This window comes from Trichoplusia ni, chromosome 17 (genome assembly GCF_003590095.1).
Source record: "Trichoplusia ni isolate ovarian cell line Hi5 chromosome 17, tn1, whole genome shotgun sequence".
NCBI classification, from domain to species: Eukaryota; Metazoa; Arthropoda; class Insecta; order Lepidoptera; family Noctuidae; genus Trichoplusia; species Trichoplusia ni.
The window spans coordinates 7,877,901-7,897,365 of record NC_039494.1 but is presented as its reverse complement, the minus strand read 5'-3'; the positions used below and the strand labels follow the sequence as shown (position 1 = coordinate 7,897,365).

At 35.2% G+C, this 19,465-nt stretch overlaps 1 protein-coding gene across 3 annotated transcripts; it reads left to right on the top strand.

Moving 5' to 3' along the window:
- The first annotated feature begins 4,040 nt into the window (after positions 1-4,040).
- LOC113502495 (transmembrane protein 183) lies at positions 4,041-9,269 on the top strand. Of its 3 annotated transcripts, none has more exons than XM_026884092.1 (3): positions 4,041-4,307; positions 7,117-7,775; positions 8,174-9,269. In XM_026884092.1, the coding sequence occupies exons 1-3, from the start codon at positions 4,271-4,273 to the stop codon at positions 8,453-8,455; spliced, it is 978 nt and encodes a 325-aa protein (XP_026739893.1). In that variant the 5' UTR covers positions 4,041-4,270; the 3' UTR covers positions 8,456-9,269. The 3 variants fall into 3 exon arrangements, with proteins under 3 accessions (XP_026739893.1, XP_026739890.1, XP_026739892.1); XM_026884089.1 differs by having other exon boundaries at positions 7,102-7,775; XM_026884091.1 differs by having other exon boundaries at positions 4,042-4,307; positions 7,108-7,775.
- The last annotated feature ends 10,196 nt before the right edge of the window (positions 9,270-19,465 follow it).

Below are 19,465 nucleotides of genomic sequence, written 5' to 3'. Positions count from 1 at the left end.
AAATTTATTTTTGTAACGAAATTTGGTGAAAACTTACTTTTTTGTGTCCCAAATACGCTGTAATTTATTTGATAAAAAATATTTATTTTTTCACCTTATTTTGAATTAATATAAAAAAACACTCTAATTTTCAATCGAAAATTCACCCGTCAAATCTTCTCAGAAAATGCAAAAAGTGAAAAAAACTTGTATTCGATTTTTTTTTAAATCATTATAAATAATTTCATCTAAAAAATTTGATCTCATTTTGTTGTCAATAGACCAATAATCGAGGAAGGTTTTAGGCTAGGTATATAAAATTACGCTGCAACTAATAGGAGCGAAGATTTAATGGAAAATGTGGCAAATACGGGGAAAAATATTAATCTTCGAGGGCTTTCGTTCAAAAATTCCTAACTTATATCTTCTAACCACGCGGACGAAGTCGCGGGCAACAGCTAGTTACCTATATGACGTTTCGCGCGTAGGTAGTTTGTCCGAGAGGCGCGACGCGTCGGCGATAGAAGTAAATCAGCTGTAGTCTTAGTAAAGCAATGAGGGGCCGCTAGGGTGCAAGTATGCAGCTCAAGTTTAGTGGGTAATTCAGGGTAACACGAATAAAAGCCTTTCGTGAAGGTAACCACTTCAAAGGGTTAAGTTATTGAAGGGGTTAACCCCTTCACGTGGTTACCATAATGAAGGTGTTAACCATTTCGCTGGGTTTCGAGGCTGTAACTCGAACAAAAGGTAACACTGCGATATGAGTTACCCCGTGTACGGGTTACCCTGTCAAACGGCTTAACTCTAAAGTGGGGTTGTCCGGTCCCTGCCTTAAAGTTAAAGAAAGCATTATAACCTCTTAAACTTTGTCCGTTTCAAGAATAACTTTCTGACGTGCGAATGGCTATTTCGTATAATACTTGACGGAGAATCACATCACATAATTTGATATTTTTAATTAGTATTGGAAATCGTCCACCGACCATTTTTTTTTAATTTGTATTTATTTCTTTTCTCAATAAGAAAATTTTATTACTTTTAATTGTAATTAGTTTTAAGTTTGGATGTAAGATTTTCGTTTGAGTTAATTTACGATTTGACAAAATGTTTTAATTAAAACACTGACAGTTACTGTTTTCAAATGGATTTGACAGCTTGTAAAAATGGCCGTTATTTAACAAGCAACACTTTGCAGTTTCGAAAAGCAGTGAAATACGATTTTAGCTTAGAATTTCTCTTCGAATTTCCATGTTACTATAATTTAATGAGTTGTCAAAAGATCCTTCTTAGGTCGGACAGTAGCAACAGTTTTTGTACCGTCGTTTAACCTGCACTTTAAATAGTATTGTCAAATACTAAATTAATTCTTACGTGTTTGAGTAATCTCGCAAACCTATTTAAATAAAAAATCTATATTTAGATGTAACGTGTGTGCTTAATGATATTATTATTTTTTGTATATTTGTGTATTTATAAATTGGCGGGAAATATAAAATTCAACTATTATAAAGTTTTTTACCGCCAATTTGTAAACCAAGAGCTTGTATACTGCCTTTTTGCAGATTTTTTTACGTACAAAATATTATAGTTATAGTACATACATAAATGATATTATTTCATGTCGGTTGCACAGAGTTTTAAACACAAATGCGCTCTTATAAACTTTTACACTGCCAGACTACACAAATATGATGAAACTTCCATAACAGCTAACGCCATCTATTAGCAAAATGTAGAAGCTATGGTTCTATTTAGTGACGCTAGATGGCGCTATTAGTAGCAGCGGTGTATTTGAGTGCTGTTTCGTGTTATTTTAGGTATGCATAGGTACTATAAAGAACAGAATTTTATTTTTTTATGTTTAATCCATTGCTTTATTGTGTGGACTTTTTGTAATGACGTTTCTTTACTTACTGCACCTCTATTGGGGTTAAAATGTGTATTTTTCAATCAGGTATATTATGTGGGTTTTGTCACAAACTTTATTATTTATAACTATAATGATATTAATGTTAGTAAGCCATTGTATTAAAATAAAGTCACTACGACATTTATAAAGTTCCATTTGGCTAGATTTTATTTAAATTTATTTTTTACATAAAAAGTGTTTTATTTTTAAGACAAATGGCAGCTTATCAGTAATTTAAGGTACAAAAGGATTTATATTGAGTAATTATGTTTACGAAGTCATATATCTGTAAAATAGATAGTGTAGGTGAAAATGTCCCTAGGATGAAATAACTATTCTTCAAAGAAAATAGCCAATCGTACTAATTTTGATCAGGTGAGGATAATTATCGTTGACAAGAACTTAAAAAAAACTCTTTAAAAAAACTTTAAAAGGTCTTTAAAAAAACTTTATTTTAAAAACAGAAGCTATATTTCAAAATGTCTACCTTTTCCATCAACTTTTTTTTAAGATTGTTCACTGACATTTAAACATTTTCACCTAGCTAAAATTATATTTACAATCCGTCCACTTATATTTTAGAAAACTATGTTTTATATTTGTAACTTTTTAAGTTTTGCAGTGCTATATAGAGGTGCTTTGTCAAGCAGAAATCATTTTTTTATTCCATTAGTTTAGGATTGTTTAATGTTATATTTGGATCTTTAACTGCGTATGACAACTTATTTATTTAATATTATAAAGTATATTCGTGAATGAGGCTTTACAAGTCTCCGATTTCCGATGACTTCAATTTATTTACATCCTCAAAGTCCATGAAACTTCAACTGTCATTATTAAAAATGGCGCCAAAACTTCTTTTAATAATCGTAAATTTAAAATTCAATATGAAAATTAGTAAATATCTAAAATATATTATCTTAACCGATATATTAACTGAATTAGTGGTGAAATTAATTATTTTAAGTACGCAAACCTTGATTTCGTCCGTATATCGAAAAAATCGTAGCATAACCTTTCTTGCGAAACTCACTGTTTTTAATCCAAAGACATTTTTCCGTATAATAAACAGTTCTTGTACTTATCGTTGATATTTTTATAATATTTCGTCCGTATAATCGAAAAAATCGTAGCGTAACCTTTCTAACGGAATGGAATCCAAAGGCATTTTTCCGTATAATAAACAGTTCTTGAAGTTATCGTTATATTTTTATAATATTGATTGAACGCAGTTAAAGAGTCAAAAATAACCTCTTTTGTAATATACCGCATCGGTGCTCGCACTCAGCTATGTCTACATCACTGTTTACTATTACGGCAACTATATTTAAAAAGCTTTTCGAATGTACTTACTCCTTTTATCTTGTATTTTTAAATAAAAAAAATGTGTCATTTTTAAACATTGTTTTATTTGTATTGTTTATCCTTGTGTTTACATTTTTTACAAAAAAACTATGCAAGTATTCTGAATATGGATTTGAATGCTTCAAAAAATAAAATACTTATTTTAATATTATTTATTTATATTTATTTATTCTTATACATGTTGGTAAATAAACTTATAAACTAAGTCCCACAAAATCGTATTAATGGTTAATGTGTGTGTGGCTCGTCTAAGTCTAATTTTTGCTAGTCCACTGATGAGCACAACCTTAAATGACCAGAATATATATATCGTACACTTAAAGGTCCCCAGTACTGGTCAGTCCGTTAGTTAAGCGATGTTTGCATCCTCGCACTTGCTTCAGAGTGTGCATAAAGCTTTTGTTAGTGATATTATGAGCTCTTTACTAACGGCCCGTGGTCTAAAGAACCTCTATAGTAAGAGCGAAACTCGAAAGTAACAAGTCTTTCGACAGTAATTCGATAATCAGTTAGTATTCGATTTCGATTTAGATAGCCTAAATGTGTTAATATATTAGTTTTTTGTCACAAAGTTTACAGATTTAGGCAAAAAAATATAGTATATAGACTAAAAAACGAATTTACCTTTCCTGCTGATAAAGGTTGTGCCATAAAGACATATTTTAACTTTTACTAAAGGAAAACAATTATAATTCAATTCGCTTTAATTATAGATATCACGATCGATAAATACTGCACAAGTTGAATTTTCTGTATTTATTTTAGTTACGGCAACACCGGATTTTGACATTTAGATATTCTGACAGTGCCTATTGCAATACTTGTGAAATTGGTAAATATTTTATTATTTCGCCTTTCAATTGAAAATTTGGTTTTATATTCGATCAGAAAACCTTAGACAACGGTACTACTATGTTAAATTGACAAGTTTAGTCCAAAAAAATAATCAAAATCCAACATGAAGTAGATAAAAAACGAAATAAAAACTTGCATGTTTGTCGAGATAAAATCACCAATATGTCGAAGAAAAAAGCCAAGAAGAGCGTAATACAAGGTAAATATACACCTTAACTTCTTTTTGAAACCTTATTTTCCCGATTATACGCTGTACTTACGTCAATAAATGCATTATCGCGCCATCACAAACCAAATGAAAAATCTTTACTTGGTAGGATGATATTCAATACATATTTACATTTTATCGGTAGATAACCCTACTAAGTTAACTATAACCTTTCAATTATTTGAATCCAAAAACTTTTTGCCGAAATCTAGCTATTCTGCATTTAATTACGTTAAAAGATGTATAATTTCACCATTTTTTTTGGAGGGAAGCTTATATTTACATGGATGTTATAATTCAAGATTATTTTGAGTTGAATATAACGAGAAAAAGCAAAATTTAAATTAATATAAATAATATTTCGTATTGACCTAAACACAAACAACAATAGCAACCTTTTTGTATTTAAACATGCCTAGAATATATCAAAATTATATTTAGATATTATAGTTAGAATTTTCCATTGTATCTTCGCTCCTATTAGTCGCAGCGTGATGTTATATAGCCTATAGCCTTCCTCGATAAATGGTCTATTCAACACAAAAAGAATTTTTCAAATCGAACCAGTGGTTCCCGAGATTAGCGCGTTCAAACAAACAAACAAACAAACTCTTCAGCTTTATATATTAGTATAGAGTATAGATAAAGAAATTTCTTATTAAAAATTTCAAGCAAAATGCAACAGCTGCAACTTTGCTGATAAAATTTAAGTAGGAGTACTATTATTGCTATCTCTTCTCTTTTATATCTCTTTTCTTTCCTTGGACAACTTCAAGAGATGAAAACTGATCCTTTTTAAGGGTGTTCATAAAGCGGGAAGGTGAAAAGTAGATTAGATTAGAATATTCTTTATGGTACACCATAGAATTGCAGCAGTGATTCTTAGAACATTCAGTGTCAAGGTACAATAGCGGTTGTACGAGCTTCGCCATGCATTGATCTTTTGGTATTTCCGTCACACATGTGAATGTTGCAATACTTAATTATACTGTAATCAGCATTTGCAAAACATTATTAACTAGCTGTTGCCCGCGATTTCGTCCCCGTGGGTAGAAGATATAAGTTATGATTTATACCTGCCCGGTTTTTTTCACATTTTCCATTGTATCTTAGCTCCTGTTAGTGGCAGCGTGATGGTTTATAGAATAAAGCCTTCCTTGATGAATGGTCTATTCAACACAAAAAGATTTTTTCAATTTGGACCAGCAGCTCCTAAGATTAGCGTGTTCAAACAAACAAACAAACTCTTTAGCTTTATAAATTAGTATAGATATAGATTTAGTAGAAATAAAGTTGTCGCGGGTATTGGGTGTCTACTCATTTAACAAGGAGACAAATAACAGTGTAGGGATTTACAACCCCTACAGCGGACTTATCGCTACTAGCGATATCTTCCAGACAACCTTGTCTGAACAGGAAAATCTATGAATATACAGATGTAGTTACTTTTATATAAATTACTAGCTGTTTCCCGCGGTTTCACCCGCGTCGTATTTTTTTTCTTTGCCGCATTTTTCCATACTTTCTCACCGTTTAAACCCGCATGCCGCATGGAAAATGCGGCAAAGAAAAAAAATACGACGCGGGTGAAACCGCGGGAAACAGCTAGTAATTTATATAAAAGTAACTACATCTGTATATTCATAGATTTTCCTGTTCAGACAAGGTTGTCTGGAAGATATCGCTAGTAGCGATAAGTCCGCTGTAGGGGTTGTAAATCCCTACACTGTTATTTGTCTCCTTGTTAAATGAGTAGACACCCAAATCCCTGAACTGGTACGAATAATTCAAGACTAAAATTAGCCAAATCGGTTAAGCCATTGTCGAGTTTTAGCGAGACTAATGAACAGATATTCATTTTTATATATATAAGAATGATCTGTCAAGTATCTGATCATCTGATTATCCAGCCTTATTCTGTAGAAAAAGTGACCTAAACAATCCAAAGTAGACAATATATCATTTTAGATTTGAATAAATATTATTATCTGTTATGTAGGTAATACTTAAAAATATTTTTATATTATATTTATTGAAAATTTTATATTATTTTCAGCTCAAAAGTTGTGTTTTTTATTTAAATTATCTATCTGCACAAGCATTTTTTTCTAAACACACTTAGCAATTATATTATTCTTAATATCAAATCTATCAGGTCTTTTAAATATTATGTACAAACCATTCTTAAATAATGCATGCTTACAGTTATTTTACTTTTAATCTGTTTTAGTCTGTCAGAGGCTTTTGTTCTGCATCATGTGATAAAGGATTTTTTTTATGTTTATATTTGAGACTGCACGGATAACCAAACCCTCTGTGCTCGACGTGTCGCGGGTTCGATCCCCGCGTAGGACAATCATTTGTGTGATCCACCTATGCTTGTTCTGAGTCTGGGTGTCTTTGTGCATGTGATTGGAACACAAGGATTCAAATCTTTAGTGCGGGGTTCGTTTTTTTTAAAAGAAAAGAAACGAAAGATTTATATTAGCTCTACCCAACTGTGGGTAGAACTATAAATATATTTTTATTATTACTGCTGTTTTATTTTGGCATAACTTTGATTGGAAGATTTTTTTGCCCAGCGATGGGCAAAGTTGACTGTAGTCAACGGTCAGTCAGCTTATACTTACTGATAGTGAGCCTCTAAGCCTATATCTTTCTTGCATGCATTGGTATTCATTCTCAAGCTTAGTTATTTATTTAGTTTTAAGTTATCTTGTTTTTTTTTTTCACACAGGTTTTATTTCCATTATATTTTGTTTTGAAACATCTATTTATACTATAGTATCAGCCTTTACAGACTTCACAATAAATGACTCAGCTAACGCATCGAAACCTGTCCGAGCCCTCAAGAAATCATCAGCGGAAACACCCGAAGAAACTTGGGAAGATATAGACGCTGACTCAACAATAACCGAAGAGACCAACGAAGACGGGTCCAAGAAACTAACTTACAAAAAGAAGAAACTACAACACACACCTGTAGACGAGCGACCGGGCAACGAATACCCAGAAATCATATTCTATTTAATATCAAAATACATTAAACCAGAAGACGTTGCACGGTTTGCAAGAATCAACAAAGCTTGTTACGCAGTCACAAGAAACAGATCATTCTGGACGTTACTATACAAACGGTACTGTGAAAACCACCCGAAACTCCCTGAAAAGCTGAAGGCAGACAGTTTGAAAGCTTACGGTCTTCGGCAAACCGTTATCAGAGCTCTATACCACACTTATGATATATTTATCAAGAGAATTGTACGTCAAGACACAAAGCCAAATGATCTAGTCAACCGGTCCTGTGTTAACGTATGGTATTGTAAAGGTTTAACTTATTGGAACGTTTACTTCAAGCTGAAGAAACCCCAGTATGCTCCGTTGGAAACGGAGAGAGATTTTCTAGAAGAAATGGACAGGATTGATGCTAACTCTGAAGAAGATACACAAGTTTTACTGGTATGTGTTCATATGAAGTTCTTTTTTGGTAGTTACACTTTAGGCTAGGAGTAGGCTGGGAGATGCCTGACTAATAGGCAAAGATCGTCACCTGTCGGGTAAAAACGTCGTCCTTGGTGTGATAACTTAGGCCGATATGTTGGGCGCGAATGCGATAATCGTGAAAGATGGAGAGGTTTGGGGGACTAAGGAAGGCCTTTGCCTAGCAGTTAGATCTTATACAAGCTTAATTAATAGAGTTTAGTACAGTGGTCGACTTTCGATTCGAAATTCGATATATTAATAAATTGTTTTTATTTCTAGGAGGCTTAAAAACTCGTTGTATGCCTTTTTTAATATAAAAATAATACTAGAAGTTAACCATTAACCAACTAATATCTTCATTCTTTACTTTCCAGGTCACCTGCAAGAGTTTCCACGAGGTCCCCCCCCTCATGGGCATGACCCTATCCTCAGTGAGTATGCTCCTCTCCCAGGGTTACCGCCACCACCGCCTCCACCTCGGCTTCAACAGCTCCCGGTACCCTGTCAAAGGCGTGGTACCAGAATGTTCCGTGGTACTCGATGCTGTTGTTGGGGCTCTGGTCTGCGACTGGTGGCACCCACAGTACCCCCACAGTGGGACTGTCATCCCAAGACAGGATCCGCCCCTTTTGAGAAAGAACTTCTTCGATACTTGATGTTTTTCGCTTATTGTTAGTACCGATCCTTTAATTTTAAAAACACGCTTATTAGAATGTAAATATGAAGGGGAGGATTAGGGCCTAGACTTAATTGTACAACAACAATTATATTGTTCAAATTACGGATTGTGCAATGTGACCGTGTTCTATCAAAGAAAAGTATTAATTATTCCTAGTGCACCGTGCTACTGAACTCTTTAGCTGTGCCCGAAAGGATCCATAATGAGCTCAAATCTCACGTAATAATTGACCACCTATGTAACATTATGGTATGCAATAAAGAATTGAATAGATGGCGCCATGTTAACACTACATACAGCAAAAAAAATATCACTCAATAAACTCAGACTATTTTGGTCCACTGCTGGACAGAGGACTACCCCAACTTGCCCACGTTTGGTCAATTATTACGTAAGTTTCAATTTAATAAAACTGCACAATTTGTAACATTGCACAAAATAATTGATCATCTAGAGACCGCCTTAACACGACCCCTTCAAGTGTTATTATATGTGCAACCAAGTTGCAAAGTTGAGTTGAAGTTTTTGAAGATCTCCAATACTTGAAGATTGTAGCATCCATGCCTGTGCGTTCTAGCAACAGAATTCGTTTAACACAAACTGATTATCAAAACTATATAGATACAATCAATTTCAGAGAGTTGCTGTTTCTGCTTCAATGACACACTTACACACTCCTTTCGTTTAGGCACTTAAAAATAGTACAACAATCTTGGTTATTAAATTAACATTGTTTACCTTTTTCTAATACTTCAAAAAAAAAAATATTGTAGTATAGGGATGACGACTGGGTATAAAAGGAAAAAATCTAATTAGTCCCTCAGTTAGATAATTGAAAAGTATGAGACACATATTTTTTCCTTTTTCAGAAAAACTAGAATTGACAAAGATTAACTGCTTTGAAGTTTAAGAGAGGGGGCTTGTGACGTAACGATATGGTAAAATTTATACACAATCGTGACGTCACGCGTAAGTTTCATTCACTGTAATTTGGTCATTTTTGGTTGCGGGACAAATAAAAAAATACGTATCCATTATTATACAAAAATCTACAAGACGGACACTGCAAAAAAAATTGTCGTCATCCCTATTGTTTAAATTAAAACACAAGTATAACTAAACTCAAATTCCTATCTACTGTTTTTTGCATTGAGTTTACCATCGTGTACAAAGAGCCTTATTTAAAATTGGGTTTTATGTGTCAAGTGTTTGCTTAAATGTAACTTATCTAAAAAAAAAATATAATTTTATGGTACCTTTCGTAGTTATCAAGTTTAAACCAAGTTATGTATATGAAAGTTACATAGACAGATCATTAGATAGAAAATTATTGCACAAGTCATTTATAGAGGATTTGATAATTAAAAATAGTTACATTTTGCCACAATGGGTTGTCGACAACCTTTTACTAAATTCTATAAGTATATTTTAATTGAGTTAAAAAAAAATCAAAGTATTGAAAATATATATTCTGATGGCTGTCCTGTGTTTGGACTAGTGGTCAGTGGTCCTGAATCCTGACTGCTATACCGAAGTTTGTGGGTTCGATTCACATCTAGGACAAATGTCTGATTGAAGAATATGATCATTTGTTAAAATGTCTGGGTGTAGATTATCTATGCTATGAATTGTTTAAAAAAATGTACCTAAGTATATGTATCAATTATTGTCTGGTACTCATAATACAAGCTTTGTATAGTTTGAGACTAGATGGCGTTGTGTGAATGTTGTGGAATATTAAGATTTATATAAAAAAGTATTTATTTTAAATAGTATAATCAATAATCAGTTAAAAATGCGCGTTTGGCAAAGATATATGTATATGTATGTATATTGGTTATATGACCCTATTTCTATCCTAATATTATAAAGAGGTAAAAATTGTGATGTTGTAGGCCCTAATCTCAGGAACTACTGAACCGATTTTGAATACCTTTAACCTAAGAAAGCTACGTTATTTGTGAGTGTCTAAGGCTATCTTGAGCCTAGAAATATAGCGGTAATAGGATTCCGTTTTTAACTTTTCGATACGGAATCCTGAAAATATTCTGTGTGATGAATAGAGATCCTAAGAGGAATAGGTCTTTATGCCAATGGTAAATAGTCGTGAAGCTTCATTTGTATCCGCGTGGGACAAGCATTTGTGTGATCCACGAATGCTTGTTCTGAGTCAGGGTGTCTTGTGTATGTGACTTGAATGTTTGTGAAACTCGTGACGCAGGGATTAAAGTATTCTAGTGCGGTTAATACTTTGTTTTAAAGAATTTAAGTAGATTGTTAAATAAATTCAAGTTGTTTTAAATGCTGTATTTTTGCAGAGTAATTAATAACATTTTTCGAGGGTAAAAAAGTGTCAAGTGCGAGTCGGAATCATGGCAAAATAAATTTCGGCCCATCATTTTTTTACTGCTAGCTATCGTTGCTTAACTTTTTTATTAATTTTAATGAGTAAAGTTGTATTATTTCGTTGGATGGAGACTGTATTTAAAGTATAATTTAAGATGTAAAACCATTGTAAAACGTAGTTTTAACTGAATGTGATTCAAAAATGTCGTTTTAATATTAAATATTAAAATTTATTTTAAATGGTGCTCCTGATACTCTGTTTTTTAGTCTTAACTAATTTATTTGTAAAGTTGCTATATTATGCTCAATAAAATTGTAATTGAATATAAGGCCATACAAGGATTGTGGCTTGGGTCTAATTGTTGCTAAGGCCGCTGTGACGCACGTAGTTTCGGGTTCAAAATCCGGTCCGGGTAAAAAGTTCACAATTTGAAAAGATGAAAGAATCCTCTATAAACTATATGAAAATGACATTTTGTTATGTCACTTCTGTCACTTTCTGAGATTTTTGAATTTTAAAGTTTTTGAAAATGTCACTTTTCTAGAAGTTCCGTTTAGATATAATATCTATGTATACTTTGTTTATGTAAATATTGTTTTATTTGTTAATATATTATAAGAGTGTTAATATTAAGTCATTGTTGTTATTTCGAAGTCCAAAATATTTGAACACAGTTTAAATGTAGATTCTTTCAAAGTCTAATAGATAAGTTTCCATGGCTATTCAAAAACCCTGGTTTTTCAGCTGATTAATTGAATCTAAAAGACAATGTTACATCGCATTAGAATAGAAAACTTCAAATGTATGTGAATAACATTCCTCTTCGACAAGTGACGTGACTTGGACTTGTCAGTTCAATACATTTGAGTGATTCGTCAGCGTTAGCGAGGAGATATATAATTTGTCCACAGGCTCTATTGTTAAATGAAATATTCACGACTATGGTTGTCTAGAAGACTTACATTAAAACGAAACGAGACATTTGATAGACGACCAAGAAATTCTTGTGCTAATCAGTTTGAAAAATCAGTGGATCTTTCAAAACGTGTACAGATAAGAATTTGTAGAAATATCTTGATGTTAGTAAATCATGCACTTTTTTGTATTCATAACTTATTGTCGATAAATAAGGTAGTCATAAATTTTCCGCCAATTGCTAAGAGATTTGGTCGCCATGTTGAAAATGTACGACGGTACATTATTATCTATTGCAACCTTTTTTAAGATGTTGCAATGTTCAGGTTCTTAGTAATTTGCAGGAGTTGTAACGTGTTACCCAGTAACATGTGTTGTGTTGTCAGATAGACAGTCGCTCTGTAACATACGGGGCTCAGCTGTCGGTGAGACTGGAAGCTGGACTAATCTAATAAAATAGTGTTTAGTATATTCAAATTACTCAACTGTGTCAGTAGAAAAAATGTAATAATTTAAAACATCTAAAACCCACGTTTTTAAATGTCACTTTATTCAAATTTTATCATAATCTTTCCAACCGTTTTATAGTTGTAAATTGCATTGTCAACGGGTTTGAAGCTACCATGAAAATTTCAGCTAGCTTATCGGGAAGTGCCTCAAAATAGAGTTGCAAAAATCCAACCGGAACAACAAACAAACAAGAAAGTGAGTGTATAAAAACGTGGGAAAATACAGAAAAAATAAATGTTTTTAATAAAGACTTCTTTACATGAGGCAACATAACTTCCAGAGGTTTTGACCGACGTTTGGAGACTAAAATTTAACAGTATCGAAGGCTTGCATTGCCCTGTGTATAAAAGGCTTTATTTAAGTAGTGAAAGCACCTCATAGTTTTATGGAAAGTTATAGAGAAACACAGACTTAAAGAAAATGTTGGAACAAAGGATTTTTGAGTGTTGAATGGCAATATATAAGGATTAAGTTGTGATTAGAAGGTCGGATAAGAATGTTATAAATAAAATATGGTTTTTAATGTGTTTTTTATTGTTTGCTTTAGATTTAGATGTTTAGATTGCACATTTAAACGCGTGGTGTTTTGTCATTTATTTATTATATTATTAAGCACACCAACAGCACAGTCACCCACATATTCTATTAACATAAAATTCACAAAATCATGCCATTGTGGTAGATTCGATCCCCGCGTTGGACAAGCATTTTTGTGATCACGATCGCTTGTTCTGAGTGACCCCCCACGACATAAGGATTTAATTCTTTACTGCGGGAGTCTTTTTTTAGTAAAGAGACAACTAGAAATGTATAAATATGTTTATCAGTTGTCTAGTAGGTACCTATAATACAAGCTTCGCTTAGTTTGAGACTAGATGGCGTTGTCTGATAAATGTTATATTTATTGTAACGTAATTTGTTGCTAGTGAACTACTCATGATTAACGGGGTATTATCAAACTATTAAATGAATCACACTATTGAAGATAAAACTTATCTTTAATTAATTGAATAATTAAGTTGATATCAAAAGTGTTAGTGAGTCATCGTGTACTATAATCGCGGTACTTTAGTGCATTATTAGAATTTGTCATGTAATGTGTCTGTTACATGACAATGCTCCTTAGACAAAATGACTGCGTCATTAGGGCGGAAGAATAATTATTGAAGTAACGGAACAACCCGACTGCGAAACTTGGTGACATTTTTGTATGTGACATGTGAGCAGGGCTTGAAAACGTTACTAATTCACATTAAAAGTAACGTAATGTACCGCTATTTCCAGAGTTACTTGGATACCGGTACGATTTGGTATTGGTATGGTAATTCGCTTTTACGTCGGTAAGTTACGGGTGGACAAACCAACCATGTATATTCTCAAGGTTGGCCTTGTGAATATACATGGTATTCATGGCATAACACAGAATATGCGTGATGCCGAGGGTGACATGTGTTACATATGTGACATGTGTGATGTCGAGGTTGACATGTGTGATGCCGAGGGTGACGTGTTACATATGTGACATGTGTGATGTCGAGTGTGACATGTGTGATGTCGAGGGTGACGTGTGTTACATATGTGACATGTGTGGTGTCGAGTGTGACATGTGTGATGCCGAGGGTGACATGTGTCATATGTGACATGTCTGATGTCGAGGGTGACGTGTGTTACATATGTGACATGTATGATGTCGAGGTTGACATGTGTGATGTCGAGTGTTACATGTGTGATGCCGAGGGTGACGTGTGTTACATAAGTGACATGTGTGATGTCGAGGGTGACGTGTGTTACATATGTGACATGTATGATGCCGAGGGTGACATGTGTGTCATATGTGACATGTGTGATGTCGAGGGTGACACGTCTGTCATATGTGACATGTGTGATGTCGAGGCTGACATGTGTAATGTCGAGGGTGACGTGTGTTACATATGTGAGGGATATACGTGACGCGTGTGATTGTCGAGTGCGACATGTGTGATGTCGAGGGTGACATGTGTGTCATATGTGACATGTGTGGTACCCGAGAGCGACATGTGTTACATATGTGACATGTGTGGTAGTCGAGAGTGACATGTGTGATGCCGACGTTGGCATGTGTGATGTCCAGGTTGACATGAGTGATGTCGAGGGTGATATGTGTGATGTCGAGGGTGACGTGTGTGTCATATGTGACATGTGTGGTAGTCGAGTGTGACATGTGTGATGTTGAGAGTGACGTGTGTTACATATGTGACATGTGTGGTGTCGAGTGTGACATGTGTGATGCCGAGGGTGACATGTGTCATATGTGACATGTCTGATGTCGAGGGTGACGTGTGTTACATATGTGACATGTATGATGTCGAGGTTGACATGTGTGATGTCGAGTGTTACATGTGTGATGCCGAGGGTGACGTGTGTTACATAAGTGACATGTGTGATGTCGAGGGTGACGTGTGTTACATATGTGACATGTATGATGCCGAGGGTGACATGTGTGTCATATGTGACATGTGTGATGTCGAGGGTGACACGTCTGTCATATGTGACATGTGTGATGTCGAGGCTGACATGTGTGATGTCGAGGTTGACATGTGTGATGCCGAGGGTGACGTGTGTTACATATGTGACATGTATGATGCCGAGGGCGACATGTGTGTCATATGTGACATGTGTGATGTCGAGGGTGACACGTCTGTCATATGTGACATGTGTGATTTCGAGGCTGACATGTGTGATGCCGAGCGTGACGTGTGTTACATATGTGACATGTGTGATGTCGAGAGTGACGTGTGTTACATATGTGACATGTGTGATGTCGAGGGTGACGTATGTTATATATGTGACATGTGTGATGTCGACGTTGGATGTGTGATGTCCAGGTTGACATGAGTGATGTCGAGGGTGATATGTGTGATGTCGAGGGTGACGTGTGTGTCGTATGTGACATGTGTGGTAGTCGAGTGTGACATGTGTGATGTTGAGAGTGACGTGTGTTACATATGTGACATGTGTGATGTCGAGAGTGACGTGTATTACATATGTGACATGTGTGATGTCGAGGCTGACATGTGTGATGTCGAGTGTGACATGTGTGATGTCGAGGGTGACGTTTGTTACATATGTGACATGTATGATGTCGAGGTTGACATGTGTGATGTCGACGTTGGCATGTGTGATGTCCAGGTTGACATGAGTGATGTCGAGGGTGATATGTGTGATGTCGAGGGTGACGTGAGTGTCATATGTGACATGTGTGGTAGTCGAGTGTGACATGTGTGATGTTGAGAGTGACGTGTGTTACATATGTGACATGTGTTATGTCGAGGGTGACGTGTGTTACATATGTGACATGTATGATGCCGAGGGTGACATGTGTGTCATATGTGACATGTGTGATGTCGAGGGTGACACGTCTGTCATATGTGACATGTGTGATGTCGAGGCTGACATGTGTGATGTCGAGGTTGACATGTGTGATGCCGAGGGTGACGTGTGTTACATATGTGACATGTATGATGTCGAGAGTGACGTGTGTTACATATGTGACATGTGTGATGTCGAGGGTGACGTATGTTATATATGTGACATGTGTGATGTCGACGTTGGATGTGTGATGTCCAGGTTGACATGAGTGATGTCGAGGGTGATATGTGTGATGTCGAGGGTGACGTGTGTGTCATATGTGACATGTGTGGTAGTCGAGTGTGACATGTGTGATGTTGAGAGTGACGTGTGTTACATATGTGACATGTGTGATGTCGAGAGTGACGTGTATTACATATGTGACATGTGTGATGTCGAGGCTGACATGTGTGATGTCGAGTGTGACATGAGTGATGTCGAGGGTGATATGTGTGATGTCGAGGGTGACGTGTGTGTCATATGTGACATGTGTGGTAGTCGAGTGTGACATGTGTGATGTTGAGAGTGACGTGTGTTACATATGTGACATGTGTGATGTCGAGAGTGACGTGTATTACATATGTGACATGTGTGATGTCGAGGCTGACATGTGTGATGTCGAGTGTGACATGTGTGATGTCGAGGGTGACGTTTGTTACATATGTGACATGTATGATGTCGAGGTTGACATGTGTGATGTCGAGTGTGACATGTGTGATGCCGAGGGTGACGTGTGTTACATAAGTGACATGTGTGATGTCGAGGCTGACATGTGTGATGTCGAGTGTGACATGTGTGATGTCGAGGGTGACGTTTGTTACATATGTGACATGTATGATGTCGAGGTTGACATGTGTGATGTCGAGTGTGACATGTGTGATGCTGAGGGTGACGTGTGTTACATAAGTGACATGTGTGATGTCGAGGGTGACGTGTGTTACATATGTGACATGTATGATGTCGAGGTTGACATGTGTGATGTCGAGTGTGACATGTGTGAAGCCGAGGGTGACGTGTGTTACATATGTGACATGTGTGATGTCGAGAGTGACGTGTATTACATATGTGACATGTATGATGTCGAGGTTGACATGTGTGATGTCGAGTGTGACATGTGTGAAGCCGAGGGTGACGTGTGTTACATATGTGACATATGTGATGTCGAGAGTGACGTGGTTACATATGTGACACGTGTGATGTCGAGTGTGACATGTGTCATATGTGACACGAGTGTCATTTAAGTGTCACGTCGGACACAAAAGTGTTGCGTGTAGGTTATTCTGGTATTTTATTGAAGTTGAAAATAAAACACAGATTCCAAGCTAAGACATCTTTTATTGTTAGGTTGAGACAAAACTTGTTACTTAGACTAAAAATAAATAACAGACAACAATAGCCCTCGCAGATTGCTAATAAACTAGAACCTTGTAGTAATAAAAGGAAACGTCAGGTCGACGTAATAATTTACAAACAAAATAGATCACCATCAGATCTATAACCGTAACAAAGTTACTTAACCACGAACTTTATTTTCATTAAAAGCAGAAACAGGAATCCATCATCTGTAAAAATATCAACCGCCTTGCTTTCAAGGTTCATGACATACATCCTGGTGACAGACAGACGGACACGAATATTTTTTATACATATCCGTTTGCACTATTTGCGTACGGGACCTTTGGAAACAGCATTAAAAAGGGTTTTATTATACAAAAATTGTACTGGCAATTTATATAATCAAAACGTCTGTTAAGTCTAATAGCAATTAGCGGGGATTATTATGTTTTAATATATACATATGACTACTATAATTTTATATTACACTAGCTGTTTCCCGCGATTTCACCCGTGTAGTATTTTTCTTTTTTTTTGACGATTTTTTTTCATATTTTCTCACCGTTTAAACCTTCCCTGGACTGATACGAATATTTAAAGACTAAAATTAGCCAAATCGGTTCAGCCATTCTCGAGTTTTAGTGAGACTAACGAACAGCAATTCATTTTTATATATAAGATGATAAAAATCCTATGCAATTTTTTGTAAAATTTAAGTACCTACATACATATTATAGAGTAGGGCGAACAAATTTATACAGAAGTGAAAACTTAAAGTTTCATAAACTATGGATAAAGGAAAACAAATTTAATAATACTACCAGCCTGTTGATAGCCCACTGTTGGGCAAAGCATTCCATATAGGAAAGGTTTGATTCATTGATCACTACGCTAGCTCACTGCGGACGATTTCAGATTCCAATATTTGAAGTCCAGGTTTCCTAACGATAACTGTTTGTCAGTGGTGTCTTAGAATAATTAAGAAGGTACTTTGAAAGGTCATATTTGTACTTTGCGTTGGGATCGAACCTGCACCTCATGGATACAAATCCATGCATAGAACCGCAAGGCCACCACGACCTATATTTTTAAGAAGTGTAATATCGAAATAATATTTTGATAAATATATTTCTTACGCTGGTTCCATGCAGCCCAGAATGGAGAATTGTGGAAGGATTCGGGGGAGGCCTTTGCCCAGCATTGGGACATAGTGGGCTAGAGAGAAAAAAAAGGCTAGTATAATTATTATTTAAAATCTGGATTTCGTACATAACGTAATTAACTTCGTAGAATTAAAATAATAGTAAAATTTTCAAGTGTGTGTTGCGCCACGTCAGAGGACTATGGCGGGTTACACTCTGACACCAGGGTGTACATCAACCATACGATGTGAAAAAAAAATAGTAACATTATTCTGAACTTGCCATTAACAGTAAAAACAATCTTGTTTCATATAATCTGTACTCTAAATTTTTAGGACATGTTAACAATATGAATGACTTGTTATAAATAATATATTAATGATAAGGTAAACGGGTTAAGATGAAAATATTAACAAACAGAACTATAACAAGAATCTTTGAAAAAACTGGTCAAGTGCGAGTCGGACACACGTACTTAAGGTTCCGTACTATTTCGGTCAAGTGCGAGTCTGACTAACCGCATCATTGACACATATACTGTCTTAATTTAAATAGGGATGATGCATGGGTATAAAAGTAAATATCTATTTTTAGCCCTCAGTAATATAATAAAAAAGTATTAGATGTGTATTTTTGCCTTTTTCTCAACACCGAAAATAGGCAAATATAAAAAAAAATGCTTCAAATTTTAAGAGAAGAGGTTTGTGTGTGACGTAATGATTTCGTAAAATTTATACACAATCGTGACGTCATGCGTATGTTTCATTCACTGTAATATGGATAACTGATGTTTGCGGGTACAATACAAAAAAAATGTATCCATTATTATGCATTAAACTCTAAGACAGATAAAGAAAATTGTAATAGTCATCATCCCCATTATAGCAGCAACAGACATACATCATCTGTGAAAATTTCAACTGTTTAGCTAACGCGGTTCATGAGATACAAGCAGACCCAGAACATACAGACACTATGTGTCGCTAATGCGACTCGCACTTGACCGGTTTCTCTATGATATCATCTCGTTTACCTTTTTCACTACTCTATGGTACTATTTTGAAATGAGATCATGTTTTAGTTAGCTGCAGAATAAGGTATAGACAATGACTATACAACCCATAGACACCTTATACTCAGTGTGACTTCTAAAAAAAAATCTAATTAGTCCCTCAGTTAGATAATTGAAAAGAATGAGACATGTATGTTTTCCTTTTTCAGAAAAACTAAAATTAACAAAGAATAACTGCTTTAGAGTTTAGGAGAGGGGGCTTGTGACGTAACGATATGGTAAAATTTATACTCAATCGTGACGTTACGCGTAAGTTTCATTCACTGTAATGTGGTCAAT

What these genes read in the sequence shown, in the direction of transcription:
- LOC113502495 (XM_026884089.1), top strand. Translation starts at nt 4,271, where the DNA reads ATGTCGAAGAAAAAAGCCAAGAAGAGCGTAATACAAG. An exon ending in CAAGAAGAGCGTAATACAAG is followed by an intron (nt 4,308 to 7,101) that starts GTAAATATACAC and finishes TTTATACTATAG; the next exon opens with TATCAGCCTTTACAGACTTC. An exon ending in AAGATACACAAGTTTTACTG is followed by an intron (nt 7,776 to 8,173) that starts GTATGTGTTCAT and finishes TTTACTTTCCAG; the next exon opens with GTCACCTGCAAGAGTTTCCA.